At 37.7% G+C, this 24,071-nt stretch overlaps 1 protein-coding gene across 1 annotated transcript in view; it reads right to left on the minus strand.

The window, feature by feature from the left end:
- Positions 1-2,293: 2,293 nt before the first annotated feature.
- The window catches only part of AGBL1 (AGBL carboxypeptidase 1), an 843,774-nt gene continuing 821,996 nt past the window's right edge, over positions 2,294-24,071 (minus strand). Inside the window, exons 23-24 of the mRNA XM_045448714.1 lie at positions 4,513-4,559; positions 2,294-3,624 (exon numbers count right to left, since the gene is read on the minus strand). Coding sequence (XP_045304670.1) covers positions 4,523-4,559 — 37 coding nt within the window. The 3' untranslated portion in view covers positions 2,294-3,624; positions 4,513-4,522. The remainder of the gene's footprint in view (positions 3,625-4,512; positions 4,560-24,071) is intronic.

Genomic DNA, 24,071 nt, shown 5'->3' on the forward strand with positions numbered 1-24,071 from the left:
CTTCTATTTTTCCAGTAAAGAGAAGTTCTTATGAAGAAAATTCCACAAGTTACTACACTGAACATTTTTGAGGTGGATCAAGAGGCAAATGACATTGAAATTGCCCAGTTTCTAAACTTATCATCAAAACAGAGAGCAGTAGAGAAGCAGGGGGCATGCTTTTCTTTATTTTATAGATGAGGCAACCAAGACCATAAAGAGAAGGATTTTTTGAGCTTCCCTCTGTTGGGACCATCTTTCCTTCTCTTCTCAACCTGGAAAGCCCCCATTCATTCTTCAAGGCACAGACCCCATGTCCCTTTGAGAAAGCATTTCTAACTCCTCCAGGCTGAGTTGATTGCTTCGCCTGTACTTGATTCTGGCCTCTACTATAGCAATAAGAACAATCATCTGAAATTTTCCTGGGTATAAGAATCACGTAGGGTACTTTTTTAAAAAACCCGATCCATGGGCCCCATTTTGGTACAAGTGGATGGGAGTTTCTGATTCTCCATATGCATCACTGGAGAGTCTGTATCTTAAATATGAATCTGAGGGAACTGTCAGGAGACATGGAAAGCATTAAATTAAACCAGAATTCAAGGGTGCCTGGGTGGCTCAGTTGGTTAGGCCTCCGGCTTCAGCTCAGGTCATGATCTCACAGTCCATGAGTTTGAGCCCTGTGTCAGGCTCTGTTCTGACAGCTAAGAGCCTGGAGTCTGCTTTGGATTCTGTCTCTCTCTCTCTCTCTCTCTCTCTCTCTGCCCCTCCCCTGCTTATGCTCTGTCTCTCTCCATCTCTCAAGAATAAATGTGAAAAAAATTTTTTTTTAAAATTAAACCAGTATTCAGCTAACATGCTTTTGGCTGCAAGTAAGCACACATTTAGTTTAGACTGGGTTAAGCAATAAAGTTATTTATTAGCTCATATAAGATGAAGTCCAAATGCAGAGCAAGATTCAACTAGTTGCTTAATTATGTTATCCAAAGCAGTTTCTCTCTCTCTCTCTCTCTCTCTCTGTCTTCTCTGCTATCAACAGCTTTAACGTCTTTAAGCTAGTTTCACTTATGGGTATGGAATGGTCTTTTAAGACAAACCAAATGCTGGGGAATTTTTTTTCCTACCAAAAATCTCTACAAAGTCACTTTTAGTGTTTCAATACCCCAAAGTGGCTTAGACCCACATTCATCCCTGAATCCATCAATAATAATGAGGTGGTGGGGGTGAGATTAGCATAACTGACTAGGAATAATCAGCACTGGGAAATCAGCCATAATGCTTTAGGAATCTGTAAAGAGGTGTATTTGCACACAACATCTGGTCTTCTCCACTAGAGCATTTTTAACTGAGGTCAAGAATCATGTTGTATTTATGTTTGTGTATGTGTAACACCTTGCACAGAAGGTATTCAGTCAGACTTTGCTGAATGGATGTTTGTATGAATCACATACTTGCTGGAGGCAGAAATGGTAGACCCAAGTGTTTTCACTCTCATGGCATTGCTCTTACACACTGTGATTGAAGGAAGTTCCTTTAAGCAGCCTGTGATACAAAGGAAGTAGGAAGGTGGAAATGGTATTCGAGACAGGCCTCCTCGTTCAGCTATTCCCCTACTGAGCCTGGCAATACAAGTGATAAAATAACTTCTCTGCCTAAAATGTCCAGGAGTGTGAAGCACTGAAATATCAGGGTCCTTTTCTGTACCTCTCCCTTCTTCTGATTCTGCCTTTGTAATGGACTTTATAATCACATATCCGTTAATCCGAACACTTCTTAGGAGGTAATCATAATAACTCGCCTAGATCTAATGTTGTCGAGAAACATTTTATGGCCCTAGGATACATTTTCATCCAAGTTATTAAAGTCCAATTACATCTTGTTTTCTTCCAAGGAATGCCAAGTACTTGAGGGACATTATTGCAGTCAATCTCACTCGTCTCTTGGAAATAATTTACACAGATATAGCCTTGATATTGCAGATAGAGCCCTCTGCTCTTCCTCCCCAAAGAGATGGGAAAATGTACTTGTTTGCCTAAGATCACACAATAGAGCCATACAGGGGGGTATGGGGATGAAAATGGAAATTCTCTTTTTCCTTTAGCTAATACACGTAGCCTTCCTTCATGAAATCATCAGATCTGTATAGTGTGCTTTTGATGAACAAGAACCTACCATGTCAAGTGGTCAGGTAAATTTCACATACAAGGAATAAAACTTTAAGTTTTCTAAGAATAATTTCTGGGCTCTATCATGACTCATATCACAAGTGCCTGTCTTAAACCAACCAGTCTGTTAGAAATAATCATGAGAGAACTAAGAATTATAGTATTTATTATTTCTTAGTATCTATGATATTTTGGGGTAGATGAAAGCCATTTTATAGGACCAACAACAACCCCTGAAAGATAGACTGCTCTTTCTCTAAGACCTGAAGCTCAGATGCTGTTATGATGGGGACAGTCATTCAGATGAAAAGGGATGGTCCCAGAACTCAGATCAAGTGTCTCTGTCCAAAGCTGAACACCTCTCTCCGACACCATACTGCTCTGGAATATTTGAAATGGGGATGTGGCAGAAGTCTTTTTTGTTGAATTTGGACAAGCCACTTAATGTCTCATTGAGTGAAATTCTTCAAAAGAAGGCAACCTCCTCCGCTCCAATTGTACAGGTGGACAACCTCCACAACTCCTCTAGAAGGAAAGGACTCCAACAGGAGGGGCAAATCCTTCTCATCAACTGGACTCAGAAAAGGTGTGTAATCATTGTTACAAGATCACCTGCAGGTGTCTTAGGACACTGTCTATTTTTTTCAATCAGAATAAATCCTTGGAAATCCTGTGGAAAAGTCCTCCAATACAAAAGAATATTCAACTTCTTCCTTTGCTGTAAACTAGGTTGAAGTATTTTCAGTGTTGTTGAAAGGCTCAAGCCACTTCTAAACAGCAGGCATTTCTGCTACAGTTGTTGTAAAGAAAGCAGGACCCCAGTGGGCACAGAGCAGTAAGTAAGCTCCATAAAGCCTAAGACTAAGATGAACACAATACCAATGGAACATCCAGTGAGAGAGCAAAGAGAGCATGGTGTCAGCTTAGTTTCACCCAGCCTCTTTATCTTGCCAAACCTTTCAGATAATAGAGCACGCATATTTAAATTCAAAAGGGTTTTTATGATTATTTAATAAAATGGGGATGAAGTAAGCAAATAACTGTTGAGAAGTAACATTTAATTTCCAAGAGTGCCCTGAGAGACATATCATGGAGTGAAGCCATTGCAATTACTTGGAAATTCATTGTCAGGACCATTAAACTAATTCAGGCTATAGGAAAGTACCCAACAGTATCACGAAGTAGGTGCAAGTGGCCCGGGTCAGAAAACAAACATTGTAGCAACAGCATACAGGACTGGGTGGAGGGTTAGAAATTCCAAATCAAAGGCAAAATATTCAGCCAATTATCTCCCAGCTCAGGATCTTAAAGCATCAAAATGCAGGGCTGGAAAGAGATTTGAGACACCCTCAAGGGCAATCAGTTCCCACTAGGTAAGAATATATTTCAACCATACCAAACTGATGGATTTTGACGTGTTTTTAATTCCAGGTTTCACTTTTTATTTCGCTTCTAGCTCCCCGTCTGGTCTGCTCCGCTGCTGCAAATGCCAAAAATAATATTTGTCATTGACCACACTGGACATGTTTAGGATGGGATTTAAAAATGGCTCCTCCCCCATTTTAACACCAATACTGTACAGAGGAAATGGCAGAATACAGCCCCAGCACATTCAGCACTGTTTCCCTCTCTTCCAAATCTCTCATCCTTCCTTTGTTCATCACTGGTACCCAAGTCCTTCTTACAAGCTGACGGCAAATAATTTTCTTCAAGACAAACCATCATGTCTAATTCAATGGTGTATCTCTACCCTCCACCCCACTGTATGTATGTATGTATGTATGTGTACATATAGATATAGATATAGATATAGATATAGATATACACGCATATATATATATATATAGACAGAGAGAGAGATTAAATGCATTTAATTCAACATATTTTACCTGTATAATCATTTTAGTTGCCCCCTTCAAAAGGAAGAAAGTACTCAAAAAATAATTGATATGGAAATAGAAAAATCAAGAAATTAGTTTGATGTTACTATATCCTTATTGGAATCTTTTACCTTGCTTGGGCTGAATACTGATGTAGTCATATGTGTGTGTGTGTGTGTGTGTGCAAGATATTTGCACACACACATATATATTCACATATATATACATTTGTGTACACATACATATACTCAAAGGCACTGTAAGAAATTAATATAAAGGGTCACCTTGATTTAAAACAGTATTTCTGAGCCTGTTTTCCTTCTCAGCATTTATATTTCTAAATAGAGCTATCTCTGTTAAAAATTAGAGATAGTAGCCTCTATTGGGGTCTTTTATAAACCTCAACAGAAGAAAATTAAATTGGCTATTGTTTTTTTTTTTTAAGTTTCACAGTGAGATAGCTCTAGGAAGGTAAATGGAATATGTACCAGCTTGTTCTCATCTTGAAAACTTTGATGACTCTTTTATAGATTTTCTGCAAAGTAATTAAAGTCCAATTAATTGGAAAAATATACACAATGGGTATTCTGAATATTATATCTCCAACGGAAGCAACTTTTATTACCTTAAACGAGTGGCTGAGCCAATGTTGCAAGTTTAAATTCTGAGCTCCTAAGCAAATAACTCAAAAAACACACTCTTGCACTTTGCTAGCTTCCAAATAAACTCATCTCCGGTCGAGAGGTTCCTCACCCGCTTTGGGAATCTATTTTGGAGCAATCAGTCTGGGCAGTATGCTGGTATCCCGTTCGTATCTAATGGCCACACATGCAGAATTATGCTGTAAATACAATGATTTTCAATGGACAGGAGAAATTGACCACTGACAGGAATCCAAGGGGAATATTTCTATGACACACACACAAAAAATTATCAATGAGTTTTTATGTGTTCTCGGAACCTAGACTTTTACTTCCCAAACAAACATAAATTCAGCCGTTGGCTACACAATGCCCCTGTTTTTCTCCCATTTATGCTCTATTTGTAAATAATAGGAGTTGCCTTTACAATTCCATATTCTGAATGGATCAACACACTAAGGCTTTCTTTTTCATTCATATTCGGTCCAAAGGAGTCAATATGGGACTCAGCCCATGCTCTAGGCCAACCATTCAGGGACTCAGGCTGCTCTTATCTGGTAGCCCTTCTTCAAAACACAGCTCAGCGTTTCCCAGTTATAACCCAGCTGGCAGATGGGAGAGAGGAGACACATGGGGAAGACACACTTAGGTACAACTTTTATTATTTAACTGTAAACAAACCACTTTCACTCACTCTCCATTGGCAAGAACTGCTCACATGGTCTCTCTCACCTGTAAGGGAGTCATACAGTTTGCCTCGAGAGGAAGAGGAAATGTGTTTGCTAGACATCTCGCTAGGCTCGGCCACGTTTTCTAGGCTTTGCCTCTGTTTGATCTGTTCTTTTCCATTTTCTAGCTCTCTTCCACCTTCACCAAAGAAATCTATCATGGGAAGATGATGATCCAAATGTTTTTTTCTTTATGACTTCCATTATTCCCCTTTATGAAGGTAACACAGACTCAGGTTTCAGATTGAACAGACATCATTCTGAGTCTACCACGCTACAAGAAATTGCCATCTACCTTAGTCCATTTAATGTAGAAGCAAACATTATAATCTGAGTTTTAAGATGAGAAATCTGAGGCCCAGGAATTGACGAGCCATATACAGAAGGTAATTTGTGGAGTTAGCTTTCCAATTTGTTCCCGAGATGGATTTACTAATACATCTAACTCAGCCGATTCTTTTACCAGCAAACGTTTTATTTTGTTGTTTTATTTTGTACCCAGTTATTTTCTTAATCCCTTTCTCGTTTGCACTCCTTCTTCCAACTTCTTATCTAGTTATCTCTAAACAAAACACCTCACTCTGTGTATCCCTATTCATGCCTGTTGTGAATGAGAATAGTACTAGCAATATATTTGTATCAAGAAAAAGTATGTTGTTTTGTAAAGAAATTAGAAGTAACAATATATGGTTAGTGGTAGCAGTTTTTAAAACTCTTACAAAAGCCCAGAATCCTCACAAATTTTCCGTTACAGCTGACTTTCTTGAGGAAATAATTTAGTTAAGCAATTTATTTTTCTCTTATGGGGGTTTATTTCGTTGTTGTTGTCTAATATGTATCATTTCTAGTGTCTGGCATTCTGTTAGTTTCATTACAAATGTATAGCATTTCAGCTGCATTATTGTTACCTATATTTCTAGCTAGCCTAAGAACCTCTCAGCAATGTAAAACATTGCCTTCCTGGAAAAAATGAGTAGGAAAAGAAATTTCTTGCAACAGATTTTGAAAAAAAAAAATTGGACACCATCTCTGTGGCTCTTTTTTGAATTCTTTCTATAACTTCATTAGCCAACTGATTCTTAGGCAACACTAGAGAGTTCAAACTGATTTTCTACCTCCCCTAGAGTATTATTTCTGTATATCACAACTTAGACCCTGTTAATATTATTTCACCTTCTCTTGTATTTTGGAGGCCAGTTTCACCTGTGTTACCTAAAGCTCAATCCCCTATCTTATTCCTGACACATGGAACCAGGACTCACAGAGGTCTCTCTTTCCTTTTTTCCTATTCCCATTTTCATAGGATCTAGTTCAGGTTTTGGAATCTTGGCTCTGTGTGGTATTGGGCAGGCTAGGCTAATTTCTCTCAACTACTGCTTTTTCTATGTCTTTGCAATGTAGAGTCATGCCTATATGCCAACCAAAGCCATACCTTGCAGAATGGTTGTTAAGGCAAAAGGAGGTTCTGTGCATCAGGCAGCTCTCTTCCAATGTCCAGTACAGAGGTGACACTCCACAAACATGACCATTCTGTATTCATTATCTATTGCTATATAATGGATTATAATAAATTTAGTGGCTTAAAGCAATGCACACTTATTATCTCATACTTGCTGTGGATCAGAGTCTGGGCATGACTTATTTGAGTCTTCTATTTCAGAGTTTCCAAAAGGCTATAATTAAGGCATTGGTCTGGTTTGGAATCTTATCTAAAGGCACAACGGGGAAAGAATTCATTTCTAGGCTGATGTGGTTGTTGGCAGAATTCATTCTTCAAGGGCTGTTGGACTAATGGCCTCAGTTCCTGGATGACTGTTAGACAGAGGCAGCCCTTAATTCCTTGCCTCTTCAAGATGGCAGTTTGCTTTATTAAAGGTAGCATGGGGGACAGTCAATAAAGAGACTCTGCTAGCAATATGGAACTTACAATCTCTTATAACCATTTACTAAGGTGAGATCCCACCATCTTTGCTATTTTCTATTATTTGAAATCAAGTCACTAGGCTGGCTTATGCTTAGGTGGGGGGGGGGAGGGGATCACAGCATACATATCAGGAAGTGGAGACCATTAATCACCATCTTGAAGCTGTCCAACATACTTCACAATCATATTTCCCCTAAACTTTAGCTTCTGCTATGTCTTCGCCAAAATATCGAGTATTTAGTATATAAAAAGATGAAATATGTTTCCTGTCATTTACAAAACTCATAGTGAAGGAGTTTATATTCATTCTTCCATTAAGCCTCTTTTACAAAAGAAGCAGAGATATTAAAAGAATGGACTTTACAAACACGCTCAATGGCTTTCTGTGTGATTTAATGATCCGACATGGGGAACCCATGAAGAAGAAAATCCAGCAAGTCAGTCAATCATAAAATCAGAGACTCCAGGCCTGGAGGACACAGTCTATCAACCAATCAATCGATACCTATTGTGCACTTGCTGTTTTCAAAACCTTTGCTAATTGCCAAAGTCCAGAGTCTGAAGGGGGAGAAGAACTACCACAATTGAAAAGGAGCTTGATAAATTAAAGCTGAAAATTAATTTAGCCCTCAATTATTTTGATATATAAACGAATGTTGAAGCCAGCTCCTTAGAGGCAGGGGAAAATGAAGGAGAGGATACTGCAGGGAGAGATGGAAAAAAACCGTCAAAACTGGAAGAATGCTGGGAAGAGAGGGCATTGCCAGGAGGCCACAGGGACCCAGCGACTCTAATTAGGGAAGTTGGCCAAGCATTTGGTTCTCTGTATGGAAATGAGAGGGAGGCATACACAGTTAGACTCTGGAGTGCCATGGGACCAGGAAATATGATTACACCACATACAAATCATTTAAGTTCAGAAGAAGGTTAGAGGAAGAGGGGCCAGGTTCATTCAGAGATGCATAATTGAACAAATACAAATCAAAACAGCAAGCAAGAAAAAAATCAGCCATGGAATTCTTTTTTTGTTTCTTTTTCTTTTTGTTTTCAACTGCAGCTCTATAGAGATGGTAAGATCAGGATTTTCGAAAAACAAGTTTAATAATGGATTTTCTGTACATGCCTTTCTTAAATAATTCTGGAAGCTAAATATACACTGAAGCATTAAGACAGAATAAAAAGAAATATTCCGTGTTTACAAGTTTGGGTGTGTTTCATTTTTAATAGTGCTGAACTCAAAGTTTCCTCATTCTGGTTTATGTAAAAGTCAAAAAGTGTCAGCAGTGTCATTAGTATTGGATTTTAAATGATTTTATCAGTCAAAACCATGCATTAGGCTTTCAAGTAAAAGATGGCAGATTAATCCAATGTACTTATTTTTCCTCTATTTTAAAACCTATTGAAGTGACAGCACATGTTTAATAAAAGAAATGAAAACCAGCAATTTGACTCCTAGGTATACTCCTAAAAGAAACTCATACATATGTTCAGAGAAAGACGTATAATACTAAGTTCATATCGGCCTTATTCACATAATCCCAAACTGAACACTATCTAAATGCCCAGCAACAGTAGAAAGTATAGACAAAGGGGTAATAATTTCATGTTGATAACATGTGCACCTATGAGAACAAATGAAGTAAATACATGTAACAGTATGGGGAAATCTCCAAATATGAGGCTGAAGTTCCTTGAAGACACAAAATATATAATATAGGAACCTGCTTGTATAAAGCATTCAAACAGACAAAACTAATATGGTGTCAGGAAGCCGATGCCATGGGCGAGGCGAGAGCCAGTCATGATACACGCACAGAAGGAAGGTTTCTGAGATATCAGTTAAGTATCTTTTTCTTAACTTGTGAGCTGGTTATACACGTGCACTCTTTCTACAAATTAATCAAGTTGGGACCCCTGGATGGCTCAGTCGGTTAAACGTCCAACTTGGGCTCAGGTCATGATGTAGCAGTTCATGGGTTCGAGCCCCGCCTTGGGCTCTGGGCTGACAGCTCAGAGTCTGGAACCTGCTTTGGATTCTGTGTCTCCCCCTCTCTTTTCCCTCCCATGCTCACACTCTGTCTCTGTCTCTCTCTCAAAAACTGAATAGAGCATTTTTTTTTTTAATTTTTTTTTTCAACGTTTATTTATTTTCGGGACAGAGAGAGACAGAGCATGAACGGGGGAGGGGCAGAGAGAGAGGGAAACACAGAATCAGAAACAGGCTTCCGGCTCTGAGCCATCAGCCCAGAGCCCGACGCGGGGCTCGAACTCACGGACCGCGAGATCGTGACCTGGCTGAAGTCGGACGCTTAACCGACTGCGCCACCCAGGCGCCCCGAATAGAGCATTTTTAAAAAATTAAAAATTAATCGAGTTACATGCTTATATGAAAGTTTACATATGTGTATGTTTTATTAACAAATTAGGTATGCTAACAAATGAATAAATACATAATCATTAGCAGGGCTGGAAAGATGGGAGGGGTGCCGTCAGCCTATGTGGCCCTTGTAGCATTTGTAAGAGATGGAAAGCTGATGGAAAGAGCATGATAAAATACCTGGGAGCTGAGAAAATTGCTAACACATGCAAGTGAAGGAGAGAATCTTTAAAAAGTGATTTTTTTTCCATCAGAGTTCAGAATAATCTCAAAATGACAAGCAGTGGTGTCATACAAACAGAACCTGGGGGCTTGAGAAAATGTCCTGCTACCAAGACTGAACAAGGCAGATTCTCATTCACGAATATGGAAAGATGACTGAGAATTCTCAAATATGCGAGGCAATCCACCTCTGTGAGAGAAAGCATTGAACCAAACACAGAAAATTCGAACACAAGGCGGGGGGCGGGGGGGGGGGGGGACTGTGAACATTGAAAAAGGAAAGCTTAATGTAGCAAAGTACTATTCACATAGTCGGAAACATTCCTGGCAACGTGCAGTCTTTCAGGTCAGGGGAAATTTCTTCTATTACGCCTTCACATACTTTTCCTTTCTGTTCTTTCCTTGTGGAAATCCTATGGAGAATGTTCTGAAATTTTATTTTTGTTTATATATATATATATATCATTTTTTAACATTTATTTATTTTTGAAAGAAAGAGAGAATGTGAGCGAGGAGGGGCAAAGAGAGAGGGAGACAGAGAATCCCAAGCAGGTTCTGTGCTGTCAGCATGGAGCCCTGTGGAGGGGGGGGGGGGGCTCCAACTCACAAATTATGAGACCATGACTTGCGCCAAAGTCAAGCGCGGGATGCTGAACCGACTGAGCCCCCCTGGGGAATCCTTGCTTTTGTTTTAAACACGGTCTATGTCTCCTACAAGTCTTCTGCTTCAGGAGCTTCACAGGGGCAATGTTGGATCTGTTTGGCTATGAATTGTGGTCTCATTGACATGAGTGGGCACGTTATCCTCTGTAGGCCTCAGTGTCTTCATCTTTAAAGCAAAACATAATACGGGGATTATAGTATGGACTAAAGAAAATATGTAACAAAGTCTTCATCCTAACAACAAACATAAAGCTACCTTTCCACCAAAATATTAACTTTGTGCTAGGTAAACACCGGTTTAAAAAAGAAAGTTTAGGGGCGCCTGGGTGGCGCAGTCGGTTAAGCGTCCGACTTCAGCCAGGTCACGATCTCGCGGTCCGTGAGTTCGAGCCCCGCGCCGGGCTCTGGGCTGATGGCTCAGAGCCTGGAGCCTGTTTCCGATTCTGTGTCTCCCTCTCTCTCTGCCCCTCCCCCGTTCATGCTCTGTCTCTCTCTGTCCCAAAAATAAATAAAAACGTTGAAAAAAAAAATTAAAAAAAAAAAAAAAAAAAGAAAGTTTAGGGGAGCCTGGGGTGGCTTAGCTGGTTAAGCACCTGACTTTGGCTCAGGTCATGATCTCATGGTTCATGTGTTCGAGCCTCGAGTCGGGCTCTGTGCTGACAGCTCGGAGCCTGGAGCCTGCTTCGGATTCTGTGTCCCTCTTTCTCTGCCCCTTCCCCGCTCACGCTGTTTCTTTTGCTCTTAAAAATAAACATTAAAAAAAAGTTTATTGTATTCTACTTTCCTTTTCATCTGGTAACAAATTTTCATTTCACCTGACAACATCAGTCGTTTCTGAGCATTACTGAGGCAAAGAAAGAAAACAAAGTTCAGTATGGCATGGACATTATGTTGTAACGTCAGCTTGCAAGGTGACTGATTGGAATATTTAGATGGATTCTTGGAAAATGTTTTGATGACATAAAATATAACAGAGTGCATATGCTATTTGAATATAACTTTGTTAGCATATCTTCTCTAATCACTTTTCTTTTTGCTCTTCATTTAATTCTTTAAATTATTCTTTTCTAATTTTTTTTAAGTAGGCTCCGCACCCAGCATGGGGCTTGAACTCACGACTCAGATCAAGACCTGAACTGAGGTCAAGAATTGGAGGCCCCTCAATTCTTCAAATTCTTCTCTGGTGAAGATACACACTGATCCATTGCCTAGAGATACATGTTTCACTTCCTCAGGGGCTGGAAAGTCTTTAAAGTCATGAGTATGACCTCAACAACTACCGACCATTTCAGACTTAACTCTTTCCATGGCTTGAGGTAGAACAGTATGGCAGATGGCATCTCGTTCTTTTATCTCTCTTTTCTATTTTCAATTGAATTAAATTAAATGCGTATTTACCACCTCCTTCATTGTTTAGGATTCTCAATATTGTTCAAGTGAAATTTGGTGCCCCAAATTCCTAAATACCATCTTAGTTCTAAAGCTAGGTCACCAGAAAGCAATCTAATCCACTATTTTTCATGTGGAGAACAAGTTTCAGCTTCTCACACAAAATTCCCATCTGACTACTTTGATGCAGCAAACTTCCTCTGTTGGAGGTCTCCACGGGCCCCATCTTTAGTTTCAGAACTAAACTAAACTCTCTCTCTCTTTGAGAGAGAGAGACAGAGAGACAGAGTGTGATTAGGGGAGGAGCAGAGAGAGAGGGAGACACAGAATCTGAAGCAGGCTCCAGGCTCTGAGCTGTCAGCACAGAGCCTGACACGAGGCTCGAACTCACGAACCGTGAGATCAGGACCTAAACTAAAGTAGGGTGTTTAAACGACTGAGCCACCCAAGCACCCCTGGAACCCATAGAACCTTTGAGTTCATGTAGAGCTCATGTTAGGATCAGTATCTCAAAATTTTCTTCTCACACCCACCTCCCCAGAGGAATCTGATTTTTCTTAATGTTGCCCAGTAAAGGAGGGTCTAAAAAGTCACCTCTCAAAGGCAGACCAGTGCTAATAAAATGGTTTAAAAAGAAAGCATACAAAGAAGAGGATATGATATTTGGAGTGGAGATTCTTTAAGAGTCTGGCTGCAGGCATAAGCAATTGTTTGGATTCAGATCCTAATGTGTGTGTGTGTGTGTGTGTGTGTGTGTGTGTGTGTTTCCTCCAAATTTTCATTGATGAATACCATATGTAGAGAAAAGTGTACGTAGCACAATCATAACTGTAAAGCTCCCTGAACAAATTGAGCATGCCCATGTAACAAGCAGCCAAATTAAAAAGAAATAGTATACCAGCTCTGTCCTTAGAAACTCCCCCCATGGCTGCCTTCAAGCGACTACATCCACCCAATGCAGGGGCTTCTCCTGTTGGCTGTGGAAGAACCGGCAGGTTTGCTTTTGAAACTTTGTTCCCTTGCCTCCCAACAACAAGGCTTGGGAAAATTTGGTTTAACCTGTTCATCTTCCTCATCTGCCATGTGGAGGAATTTAATAGCAGTGTTATAGCCTGGGGTGTGGTTGATGCTCAATAAGGATTTGGAATATAGATCTAAAAGGAAAACAGGAGTTGCTATACAAAATGTCTTGGAATAAATTGTGACTCAGAGGAGAGAAAAATACCAACCTGGCTACTTAGGAACGTTTGTATCCAGTGAACTATGATCATCCACATTTCTAATTAACGCCCATTTATTCTACTTCTCCTTTGTATTACAGTTAGGGCACAGTGTTGATGTTTTGAAACCACCTGTGCAGAATGTTACATCACTTTTGCTTTTTATCTCAGGATAATAAAAAATTTATAAATGTTTGCCATTAAAAAGGGTGTTTATCCTTACTGGGGTGAGGACAACTTCTCTATTTAAATTGTTCCACCCACTCGCTGTGCTGGGAACACGTTCAGAATGTTCACGCTCTTTGCACATCTCAAGCCAATCCTTCCATTTGAAATGATCACCTGGAAGGAAACCATGACTTGATAATAACCGATTTGGAAAAAAAAAAAAAAAAAAAGCCAGGAACAGAAGTCCTGAAATGTGTCAGACGACCATTGTACAGTATTTAGCGGTTTAGACATGGTTCAAGCTGTTGTTGATATTGGAAAGGCTTGGAACTAGAGATGATGGTGAAAATCACTGCACAGAGCACAAAAGGAGGCAAGCCTGGTTGGCAAGGAATATTCAAACACAGGCAGGCAGGCAGCAGCCCTGTCCCCATGGCGATCTGGCCATTCATGGCAATACACCCTGGATGAAGGCAGTGACAAGCCAAGTGCAGTGTCAACACCTGCCCAGTAGGCTGGACTTTAGTAAAGGGTGATAGTTGCTGTGGATTCTGGTCATTGGGACATAAATCTAATAACATATCCAGTTCTGTGTTCAGCACAGTAAGTAAACTGTGATTTGCTGCAGGATGAGAGTGAAAGGCAGAAGATTTCAGGTTGAATGGGAATCCATTTTTGCATTAACCAAACATTTGCTGAGTATCTAACATGTCCCTGGTAGAGAGAAGATGCAGGAGAAAACAAAGATGACAGTCCTGGCCTACACCCAGCTCGTAGGATCTTTTCAGTTAAGATTTAATTCTGGGGAACCTGGGTGGATCAGTTGGTTAAGCGGCCGACTTCGGCTCAGGTCATGATCTCGCGGTCCGTGAGTTCGAGCCCCGCATCGGGCTCTGTGCTGACAGCTCGAAACCTGGAGCCTGCTTCAGATTCTATGCCTCCCTCTCTCTCTCTCTGCCCCTCCCCAGCTTGTGCTCTGTCTTTCTCTCTCTCAAAAACAAATAAACGTAAAAAAATAAAAAATAAAAAAAAGATTTAATTCCAAGAGTGCCGAGCCAGGTAAGGCTGAGACTGGGATTCTGGATGTCCTTGATGATTAATGAAAGATTGATACTGACCAGAACTCAAGGAGAAACCATAAGTAGACAAAGTTGGGAGTTCAAGGCAGAGAATTGATGCAGATCTAAACAGGCTTGTGTCCTCATCCCTCTGTCTATATAGAGCATATGCAGTATTCACCATCAAATTCAAATCTTAGTTTCTTTCCAAAGTCCTCTCTGGTCTCTGGTCTCTCAGTGAAAAGTCATTTTTCCTTCCTCTGAAATTATGTCTTTTTGACTAGGTCATTCTTATGGAATATGCCCTTACATTGCCTTTGTCTTTCATTATATGTGTGCATTTTACCTTGCTAATCTTACTGTAAACTACAAATCAGAGGCCATTTATTATAATACTATTTGCCCCCAAGTTTCCTAATATAGTTCTCTATTCATAACCTATTTCCATAAATATTTAGAGCTATGTTCAGCTGGAGCACAAATGTCTGGGTTTGTCTGTTCCACATTCTGATCTAGTCCTTGCAGACCATTTAGACTTGATTTTTCAGCCCACTCACCAGATCTCCCCAAGTCTTACAAATTGTAAGTACACACCCAAATTCAGAGATGTGGCTACCTAATATATGCTGTTTAGGATTTTGAAATATTCTCAACCTTTATATACAATGTATATATTGCATCATATGCTAGATAACATATAATCACTTAAAACATGTAATATTGCATATAACTATATGTGTTATAAATCTACATCATATAAGTATATAATATAAATGTATACATATGTGTGTACATATGTATGCACATATTTGGTATATTTACATATAACGCATGTACATATTATATGCATACCTATCTACAAATAAGTGTATATATATATATATATATATATATATATATGTTTGTGTATACACATAGAATATTTTCATACACATGTACATTTCATATACCTAAAATATTTTCTTCTGTATTTACTGCTATTTTATTCTCTCTTAAACTCAAGTTCCCTAAGCATTTGGAAAATCATTAAAAAAAAAAAAAAACTAAAGATAAATCTGAGATGAACAAAAAATACCTAAGGGATCTGGAGGTCTTCACTCTTGGGGAAATGATAGAAATGACCAAGTGTGCGTAAGCAGCTAGGACGCTGAGGGAATTTCAGAAGCACGTGATTGGCAGTTTTCTGCAAGAAATAAAACGTGGTCTTTGGTGCCATCACACTAGCAATGCACAGAGCTTCATTTGAAGAAGAAGGAGGTGGAGGAAGAGGAAGAAGAGGAGGAAAGGAGTTTTCTATCATTCAGCCAAGAACATTCAGATTCAGCTTTCATTTTAAATAATAATCATTCTGTGTAAACAGAGCAGGAGAATGCAGCAAGAATCTCAGCTTCTCTACGTCTTTGTCTTCCTTCTGTCTATTACAGAAAAGCTCACTGTGACTCTCAGACTCAGGAAAACTAGGTATCCCTTTTAAAATATTGATTAACAGTAACAATAGAATAAATTTTATAATTCTACTCCTCTTCCATTAGCTTCAATAAGGGGATCTTCTTGTATTCTTTCCAAGAGTGGAAATTTCTAACCTAAGCAACACATCTTTAATAACAATTAAAGCTTCTTTGGCCCTCCCCACTGGGGCCTCAGGCAACATGTAAACCTCCCCCCATTGAGTTCTTGTATGTCAGCTTGTGGCCTGGGACACTTCCCTAGTGCTATCTTTAGAGGTAGACCTTGTTTGTTGTTTCTGGGCCACCAGTCTATCCCTTGACCCTTTTAAAACATGAACAGGTGGGGGTGGGGGGACGCCTGAGTGGCTCAGTCTGTTAAACATCTGACTTCAGCCCAGGTCATGATCTCACAGTTCATGAGTTCATGAATTTGAGCCCCGTGTTGGACTCTGTGCTGCCAGCTGGGAGCCTGGAGCCTGCTTAGGATTCTGTGTCTCCCTTTCTCTCTGCTTCTCCCCAGCTCACGCTCTGTCTTTTTCTGTCTCTCTCTCTCTCTCAAAAGTAAATAAAACATTAAAAAATAAAATAAATAAAACGCAAACAGGTATTTCACCTCCTTGTACTTCAATTTCTTAATTGTTTTTAAATCAGAAATTAAAGCAATGATAGCAGTTATCCTCTGAAATTGTTAGGAGTGAATGAAATGTGTATGTATTTACATAGCCCTTAGCAGAGTACCTGGAAAATACTAAGTGTTATAAAACTATTTGCTATTTTTAGGGACATTCAGTATATGCACAGAATCCACACCTTTTTTCCTTACCCAAGTAACCTTCCTCTGTCATCTGTAGTCTTGCATCAACTTCTTAACTTCCTGCTTGCTTCTACCTCTGACCTCTTACATTTTCCCCATCTTGCACAAAGAAGGTAGAGTACTGTACTAAAGATTAAGTCACACTCCAAGTCTCCAGTGTTTTCTCTACTTCAGAAAAACAGCCTAGTTCTGACCATGGTGAAGACCCTATGAGGAAGCATCTGATTATTCAGAACCTACATAATTTGACATTCTGCTGCTTCTTTGACTTTATCCACTACCACTCATACTGTTACTGCTCCCTCCCCTAGTCACAATGACCAGCCAGTCCTCTGTGTTTCTGCTGCGGGGCCCTGACACTGCCCATTACCGTTGCCTGGAAAGCTCTTCCTGCATATATACACACAGTTCATTTTCTTACTCCCTTCTAGTCTCTGTTGAAATGTCATTTTTATCAGACAGGACATTCAAAATTTTTTTTAATGTTTATTTTTGAGAGAGAGACAGAGAGAGAGAGTGAGGGGAGGGAGGAGCACAGAGAGAGGGAGACAAAGAATCTTAAGCAGGCTCCAGGATCTGAGCTGTCAGCACAGAGCCTGACGCGGGGCTGGAACCCACGGACCTCAAGATCATGACCTGAGCCGAGGTTGGACGCTCAACGGACTGAGCCACCCAGACCCTCCATCAGACAGGATATTCATAAACACCTGCTTCAAAACGGAGAGCTAAGGGTGGAACGCTGTGGTTTGAATGTTTGTACCCTCCACCCCCAAATGTAAATATTAAATGTCCACCATTTGAGGACACAGCAAAGATGACTCCACTCCGGACCAAGATAAGGGTCTTCACCAGAATGAGACCGCACTGGTGCTTTGAGTTTGGACTTCCCAAATTCCAGAACTGTGAGAAATATCCTTTCTATTCTTTATCCACTTCCGGTCTGGTATTTTGTTACATCAGCCTAAATGGACTTAAGACAAGCACCTACCAATCTCTACCTTGTTTCATTTGTGTTTAAAACACTTATCGCCAAATGTCATCTTATATATTTGTGTGCTTGTTTCGTTTTGCTTTCTTCTAATAATGAAGGCTTTAATCATCACTCTTTCTTTCTTCATTGTTGTGTACTTACTCCCAGATCATAGCAAAAATACCTGACACAATGAAGACAATGAGTGATTGCCGAGAGGAGAATCAAATTCAACATTGCTTTAATTTTAGAAAACCTTTTAATGGTTGCTCACATTAACAGATTAAAGGGGGAGATCCTTATGATATTTCTTCAATAGAAGGGAAAAATTGATAAAATTTAGCATCTATTTGTAATAATAGTAAAACTCTCTTAAAACTTGGACTCTATAGAAGGAAAGTCTCTATCCTAATAAAGATTATCTATCAAAAACTCATTAGACTTTACAATAAACACTTAGAAGCACTGCTTTTAAATCAGAAACAAGCAAAAAAAAAAAATAGCTATCACTTTTATTCAATATTCTATTGGAAGTCTTTACCAGTAAAGTAAGAAAAAAAGTAAGCAAATAAATCCTGATCATAAGGGAGAATATTAATAATATATACATAAAAGAAGCCTGGGTCTGTCAACAGTTAATTTACTGAAATTAAGAATTTAAAAACTATTTAAAAAAAGAATTTAAAAAGTACAGTTAGGTTTCTGGATGTAAGACCAAAATAAAAAGTAAGGTGAAGTTTTTTTTCACCCCAAAGTTTTCTTATAACTCTTTTTTTTAATTTTAAATTTATTTATTTAAATTCAAGTTAGCTAAAGCATAGTGTAGTATTGTTTCGGGAGAGAACCCAGTGATTCATCATTTACATTAAAACCCAGTGCTCATCTTAACAGGTGCCCTCCTTAATGCCCATCACCCATTTAGTCCATCCCCCACACACACCTCCCCTCTAGCAACCCCCAGTTTGTCCTCTGTATTGAAGAGTCTCTTATGGTTTGCCTCCCTCTGTTTTTATCTCATTTTTCTTTCCGTTCCTCTATGTTCATCTGTTGTGTTTCTTATACACCCTCAATACACAATTACAATGGGGCGCCTGGGTGGCGTAGTCGGTTAAGCGTCCGACTTCAGCCAGGTCACGATCTCGCGGTCCGTGAGTTCGAGCCCCGCCTCAGGCTCTGGGCTGATGGCTCAGAGCCTGGAGCCTGTTTCCGATTCTGTGTCTCCCTCTCTCTCTGCCCCTCCCCTGTTCATGCTCTGTCTCTCTCTGTCCCAAAAATAAATAAACGTTGGAAAAAAAAAATTAAAAAAAAAATACACAATTACAAAATGTAATTTGAACATACCACTTGCATTTCTGAAATGTTAGAAACAATAACCTTGGGACAAGTCTAACAACAAAGATACATGGACAAAATGATAAATCCTTATTTAATGGTATTAAGGAAGGCAAAAGTAAATGATTTTTAATAGGTTTGCTCTATATTATAAGAACTTAATTCTCTCCAAATTAATCTATACAATTTAATGCCATTACAGCCTAGAGCAGATATGAACAGGTATTTCAAAGACAAATAAAAATCCAGACTCAGCAAAAATAAATTATCAGCAAATGTTGGTGTTTGTTTACCAAGAAATAAAACCACAAAGGGATACCAGTTTGCATGAACTACACTGCAGAAAACAAACAAACAAACAAACAAACAAACACCCCAAACTTTAAAAGGCACATGATCCTAAGAGTTTATATGCATATGACACATTACTCAGGTCATCTCGTTACACTTGTGTGAATGTAAATTAGTGCAACCGCTTTGGGAACAAATTATCATCCTCTTGTAAAGCTGGAAAGGCTTTGCTGGTGTTTGTTGTTGGGCTTATCATTTATTTCCTGTCTCAGTCCAGTCCTAGTTTATGGTACTTATAAAAGTGTAAATATCGAAATCAATGGAACAGAATGGGGAGTCCAGAAATAGATTCAAACATATATGGTCGACTGATTTTCATAAAATATATTGAGGTAATAGAGGAAATGAAAGTGTTTTTCTTTTTAAGCAAATAGTGTTGAAACAATTGATGTCCATATAGAAAAAAAAATGAACTTCAATGGGTACCTCACATTGCATGTAAAAATGAACTCAAAATGAAACACAAGACTAAAGGTCAAAGCTAAACCTATAGAGCTTCTAGATAGAAACTTAGGAAGAAATTTTTATACAACACCGACAGCATTAACCATAAAATAAGGAGTTAAGTTGGACTACATTTAGGGTAAAAGCATTTCCTTTTGGAAAGACACCACTAGTAAAACTATAGGTAAGCCATAGAATAGGACAGAGTATTGGGAAAACACATAACTGATAAAAAATTACATCCAAGAAAAAAATTCTTAAAAACCCAAATAAGAACACGAAAAATTGAATAAATATGAGTTAAACAAGCCTACTACATGAACCCACCTAAGTATTTACCGAAAACGAATGAAAATAGATACCTACACAAAGACTTGTACTTAAATATTCCTAAAGGCTTTATTGACAATACGAAAAAATAAGATGCAATCCAAATACCCATCTCCTAGAGAATGGATGAACACAATGTGGCAAAATCAATCTATGCAACGGAATAGTATGTCACAATAAAAGTCGTAAACTCCTAAACCAGGTAACAACTGGATGAATCTCCATGAGTGAATCACGATGCTGAGTGAAAGAATCAGATATAAAAATGGTATGTTTCCATTTCTATAAAATCTGAAAGATGCAAACTAATGTATTTTGACAGAAGGCAGATCAGCTCTTGCTTGTGATTGGTCAGGATTGGAGGCAAGGATGGATTGCCAAGGGGAAAGAAAACTTTTCAGGGTGATGGAAATGGTCCATATATTTATGATGGTGGTGGTTTAATAGGTCAAAACTCATCCCATGTGCATTTTAAATGGATGCTGTTATTATATATAAATTTTACTTCAATGAATTTAATAAAAATGACATCATTAAGAAGATTAAAAGGCATGCCACTGACTGGAAAAACTATGTCTAATATATATAAGAATATACATTAAAAACATATATGTATTATATATAATATGTATGTGCCATATATATACACACAAAACTCTTGTATCCAGAATATATGAAGAACACTTTTAACTCAATAATAAAAATAGAACCTAATCTGAAAAAAAGGACAAATGATGTCAATAGACACATAACAAGGAAAATATATGAATGACCAATAAGCACAAGAAAAGATGCTCAACAGCATTCGTCCTCAAGGAAAGCAAATTAAAATCACAGTAGCTAAAATTTAAAAAAAAGAAAAAAGAAACTAAACTTACCTAGTGGATAGAGATTAATGGAAGCATAGTGGTGTGAACGTAACATAATGCAAACACTTTGAAAATGTTGAGTTAAACATAGACTTTACATACACCAGTTACATATGGTAAGTTTTACATATAACACAAAAATTTCTCTTCTCTATATATATCCAAGAGAAATAACAACATACACCTGCACAAAGTATATACTCATGCTTGTACATAAATATTTATAGTAAATATATTAATAATGGCTAAAAATAATAGAAACAACTCAACTGTCCATCAGCAGGAGGGTGGGTATGCAAATTATGGTGTACAATGACATGCAAGTTAGAACTAAAAAGGAACTACCTACTTATACATGAAACAACATGGATAAATCTCAAAAACACCATGCTGTGCAAAAGAAGCCAGAGACACCAAGTATATAAATATAATGTAAGATTATATTTATATAAAAGTTTAGAACACTAAAAAAAAATCTATGACAGCTTATCTTGGTTATTTGAGGGCACAGAGTTAGGAGTGGGGCTATTATTTGCAAAAGAACACACAGGAACACATAATGAACATGCTCTCTATCTTGATTATGGGAATATACACTTGTTAAAGCATACCCAACCCTATGCTTAAATTTGTGTGCATTTTATTGTATGCAACTATGTCTTAATTAAATTGAATTTTAAAAACTCACAAGTGTGGTTAACATAAGAAAGAGTAAAGGGCATCTAGGAGGCTTCAAAGGCATTGGTGATATTTTTATTATCAGATGATATGGTGTGTATTCAGCACAAGGTTGTTTTTTTTTTAATATTTTAAGCCTTCTATATGTACACCATATCTGTACTTTGTATGGATGAAATACTTCATAATAAAAAAAATAAATTACTGTGATCTGGGAGATGATAGTGGCCATGTGTATAACTGAAAAATATTAATATACTGACTATATTAAAAATTCCTGAAAATCAATAAGAAAAGATAAACAATCCAATAAAAATTGGGCAAGATCTATGAGAAGGAAATTCAATGAGGAGGAAAGATGAAGGTCAATATACATATAAAAAGAAGCTCCACTCAATAATAGAGAAATGAAAATTAAAACCATAAGACACCTATGATCACAATCAGAATATCACTAATTAAAAGGTGTGATAATAGTACATTCTAATGAGGGATAGGAATTTAAACTGGTAGAACCACCTTGAAAATCAAATTTCAAGTCAAGTTGAGAAAGGAGCATATTCTGATCTAGAGAAACTCCCACAGACACTCAAAGATATGTATAAATGTTCCTATCAGCAATGTTAACAATAATGAAACAGGAAAAGGGGAAAGAGGAGGAGGAGGAGGAGAGGAGGAGGAGGAGGTGGGAGAGGAAGAGGAGGAGGAGGAGGAGGAGGAGGAGGAGAAGAAGAAGAAGAAGAAGAAAAACAAGCTAAATGTCCATCAGCACTATACTTACAATGGAATACTATAACACAATAAAACAAATATGAATATGTGCAAATTTCAAATCATAGTGTTGGATGAAAATATTGAAATATTGTTCTATACTTATGAGTGTATACCATATATATTATATGTATAATATATATATATATACATATAATATATATGGTATACCATATGGTATATTATACCATATGAGTGTATACCATATATATTATATATATACATATATATGCATATATACACACACATATATATACATATATACACACACATATATACACACATATATATACACATATATACACACATATATACATATATATGTATACACATATATATAAACATCTGTGTATATATATGTATATATATGTATACACATATATATGTGTATATATATGTATATATATGTATACACATATATATGTGTATATATATGTATATATATGTATACACATATATATACATATGCGTATATATATGTATATATATATATATATGTATAAAATTGAAAACCATCATAAACATTTCAGGATTGTATACCTATATAATTACGCAGAAATTCTTAGCAATGATAAACTTAGTGATAACATGAAGACAGTATCTTTTCCTAGTTAGGGAAGGATAAGAAGAATGTAATCAACACAAGGTTGATTCAACACAGGTGGCTTCAATCTTTTAGTGATAATTATTTCTTAAGCTGAACATTCATTATATGAGTGTTCATTATGAAGGAAATAGAAGATGTAGGGAGTTGTCTGGTCTCAGGAAGCAGTCTTTTGATGGATAAGATGTGATTAAATTCTGCTTCTCCTGACACAACTCAGTTGAGATAGCTCTACAAGACTAATGGTTTGGAATGGTAATGGATTCTGATTTCTTCCAAGACCACTTTAGTTTTCCAGGGCACAGAAACTGGTCTTCTTAAGATACAGGTATAATATATGAGGATTCAAGTAGAAAGCTATTATATCAAGTAGAGATGATCATTTCAAGTTCACAAAAGTGCAGCTACACAAAAAGTTTCATCAATATCCTCCATTTGTGTGCCTAATAACACAGGAGCAATATTCATGACAAAAGTTTACATCATAACTATGTAAAGAACACTTACAAATCATAGAAAGAAAACTGATACCAACAAGATACATGGACAAAGCCCATGAACAAAATATTCAGAAAACAGACAAAAAGAGCTAAAAACCTATACAAACATTTCTTATAAGAAACTAACAAATTGAAAATTAAGCAAAAAGGCAGCTTTTCTGTCCATCAAACAAGCAAATGTGAAAAAACAATGACAAATGATAATATTGCATAGAATGCAGTATGAACGACATTGTCCAATGCAGCTTCAGAAAATGAAAATGAATAAGATTTTCTGGAAAGCACATTGTTAAGATAAATTAATGCTTCTAAAATATTCATGTGTTCTGGACAAGTAATTAATATTGTGGAATATACTCTAAGAAGATAGTAAGATGTGTTGGCAAGGGTTTATTTGCTTTTGAATATAACTTACCTGTTATATGCTCTTAAAAATTGTGTATATATTTGAATAAAATGTTGAGGGAAAATGCGAAAGAGAGCTAGGTGTTAATGAACAGAGAAATTCAAAAAGGGCTCCCTCTTTGCAGTTAAATACTCAAAAAG

This window comes from Leopardus geoffroyi, chromosome B3 (assembly GCF_018350155.1).
Source record: "Leopardus geoffroyi isolate Oge1 chromosome B3, O.geoffroyi_Oge1_pat1.0, whole genome shotgun sequence".
Taxonomy (NCBI): domain Eukaryota; kingdom Metazoa; phylum Chordata; class Mammalia; order Carnivora; family Felidae; genus Leopardus; species Leopardus geoffroyi.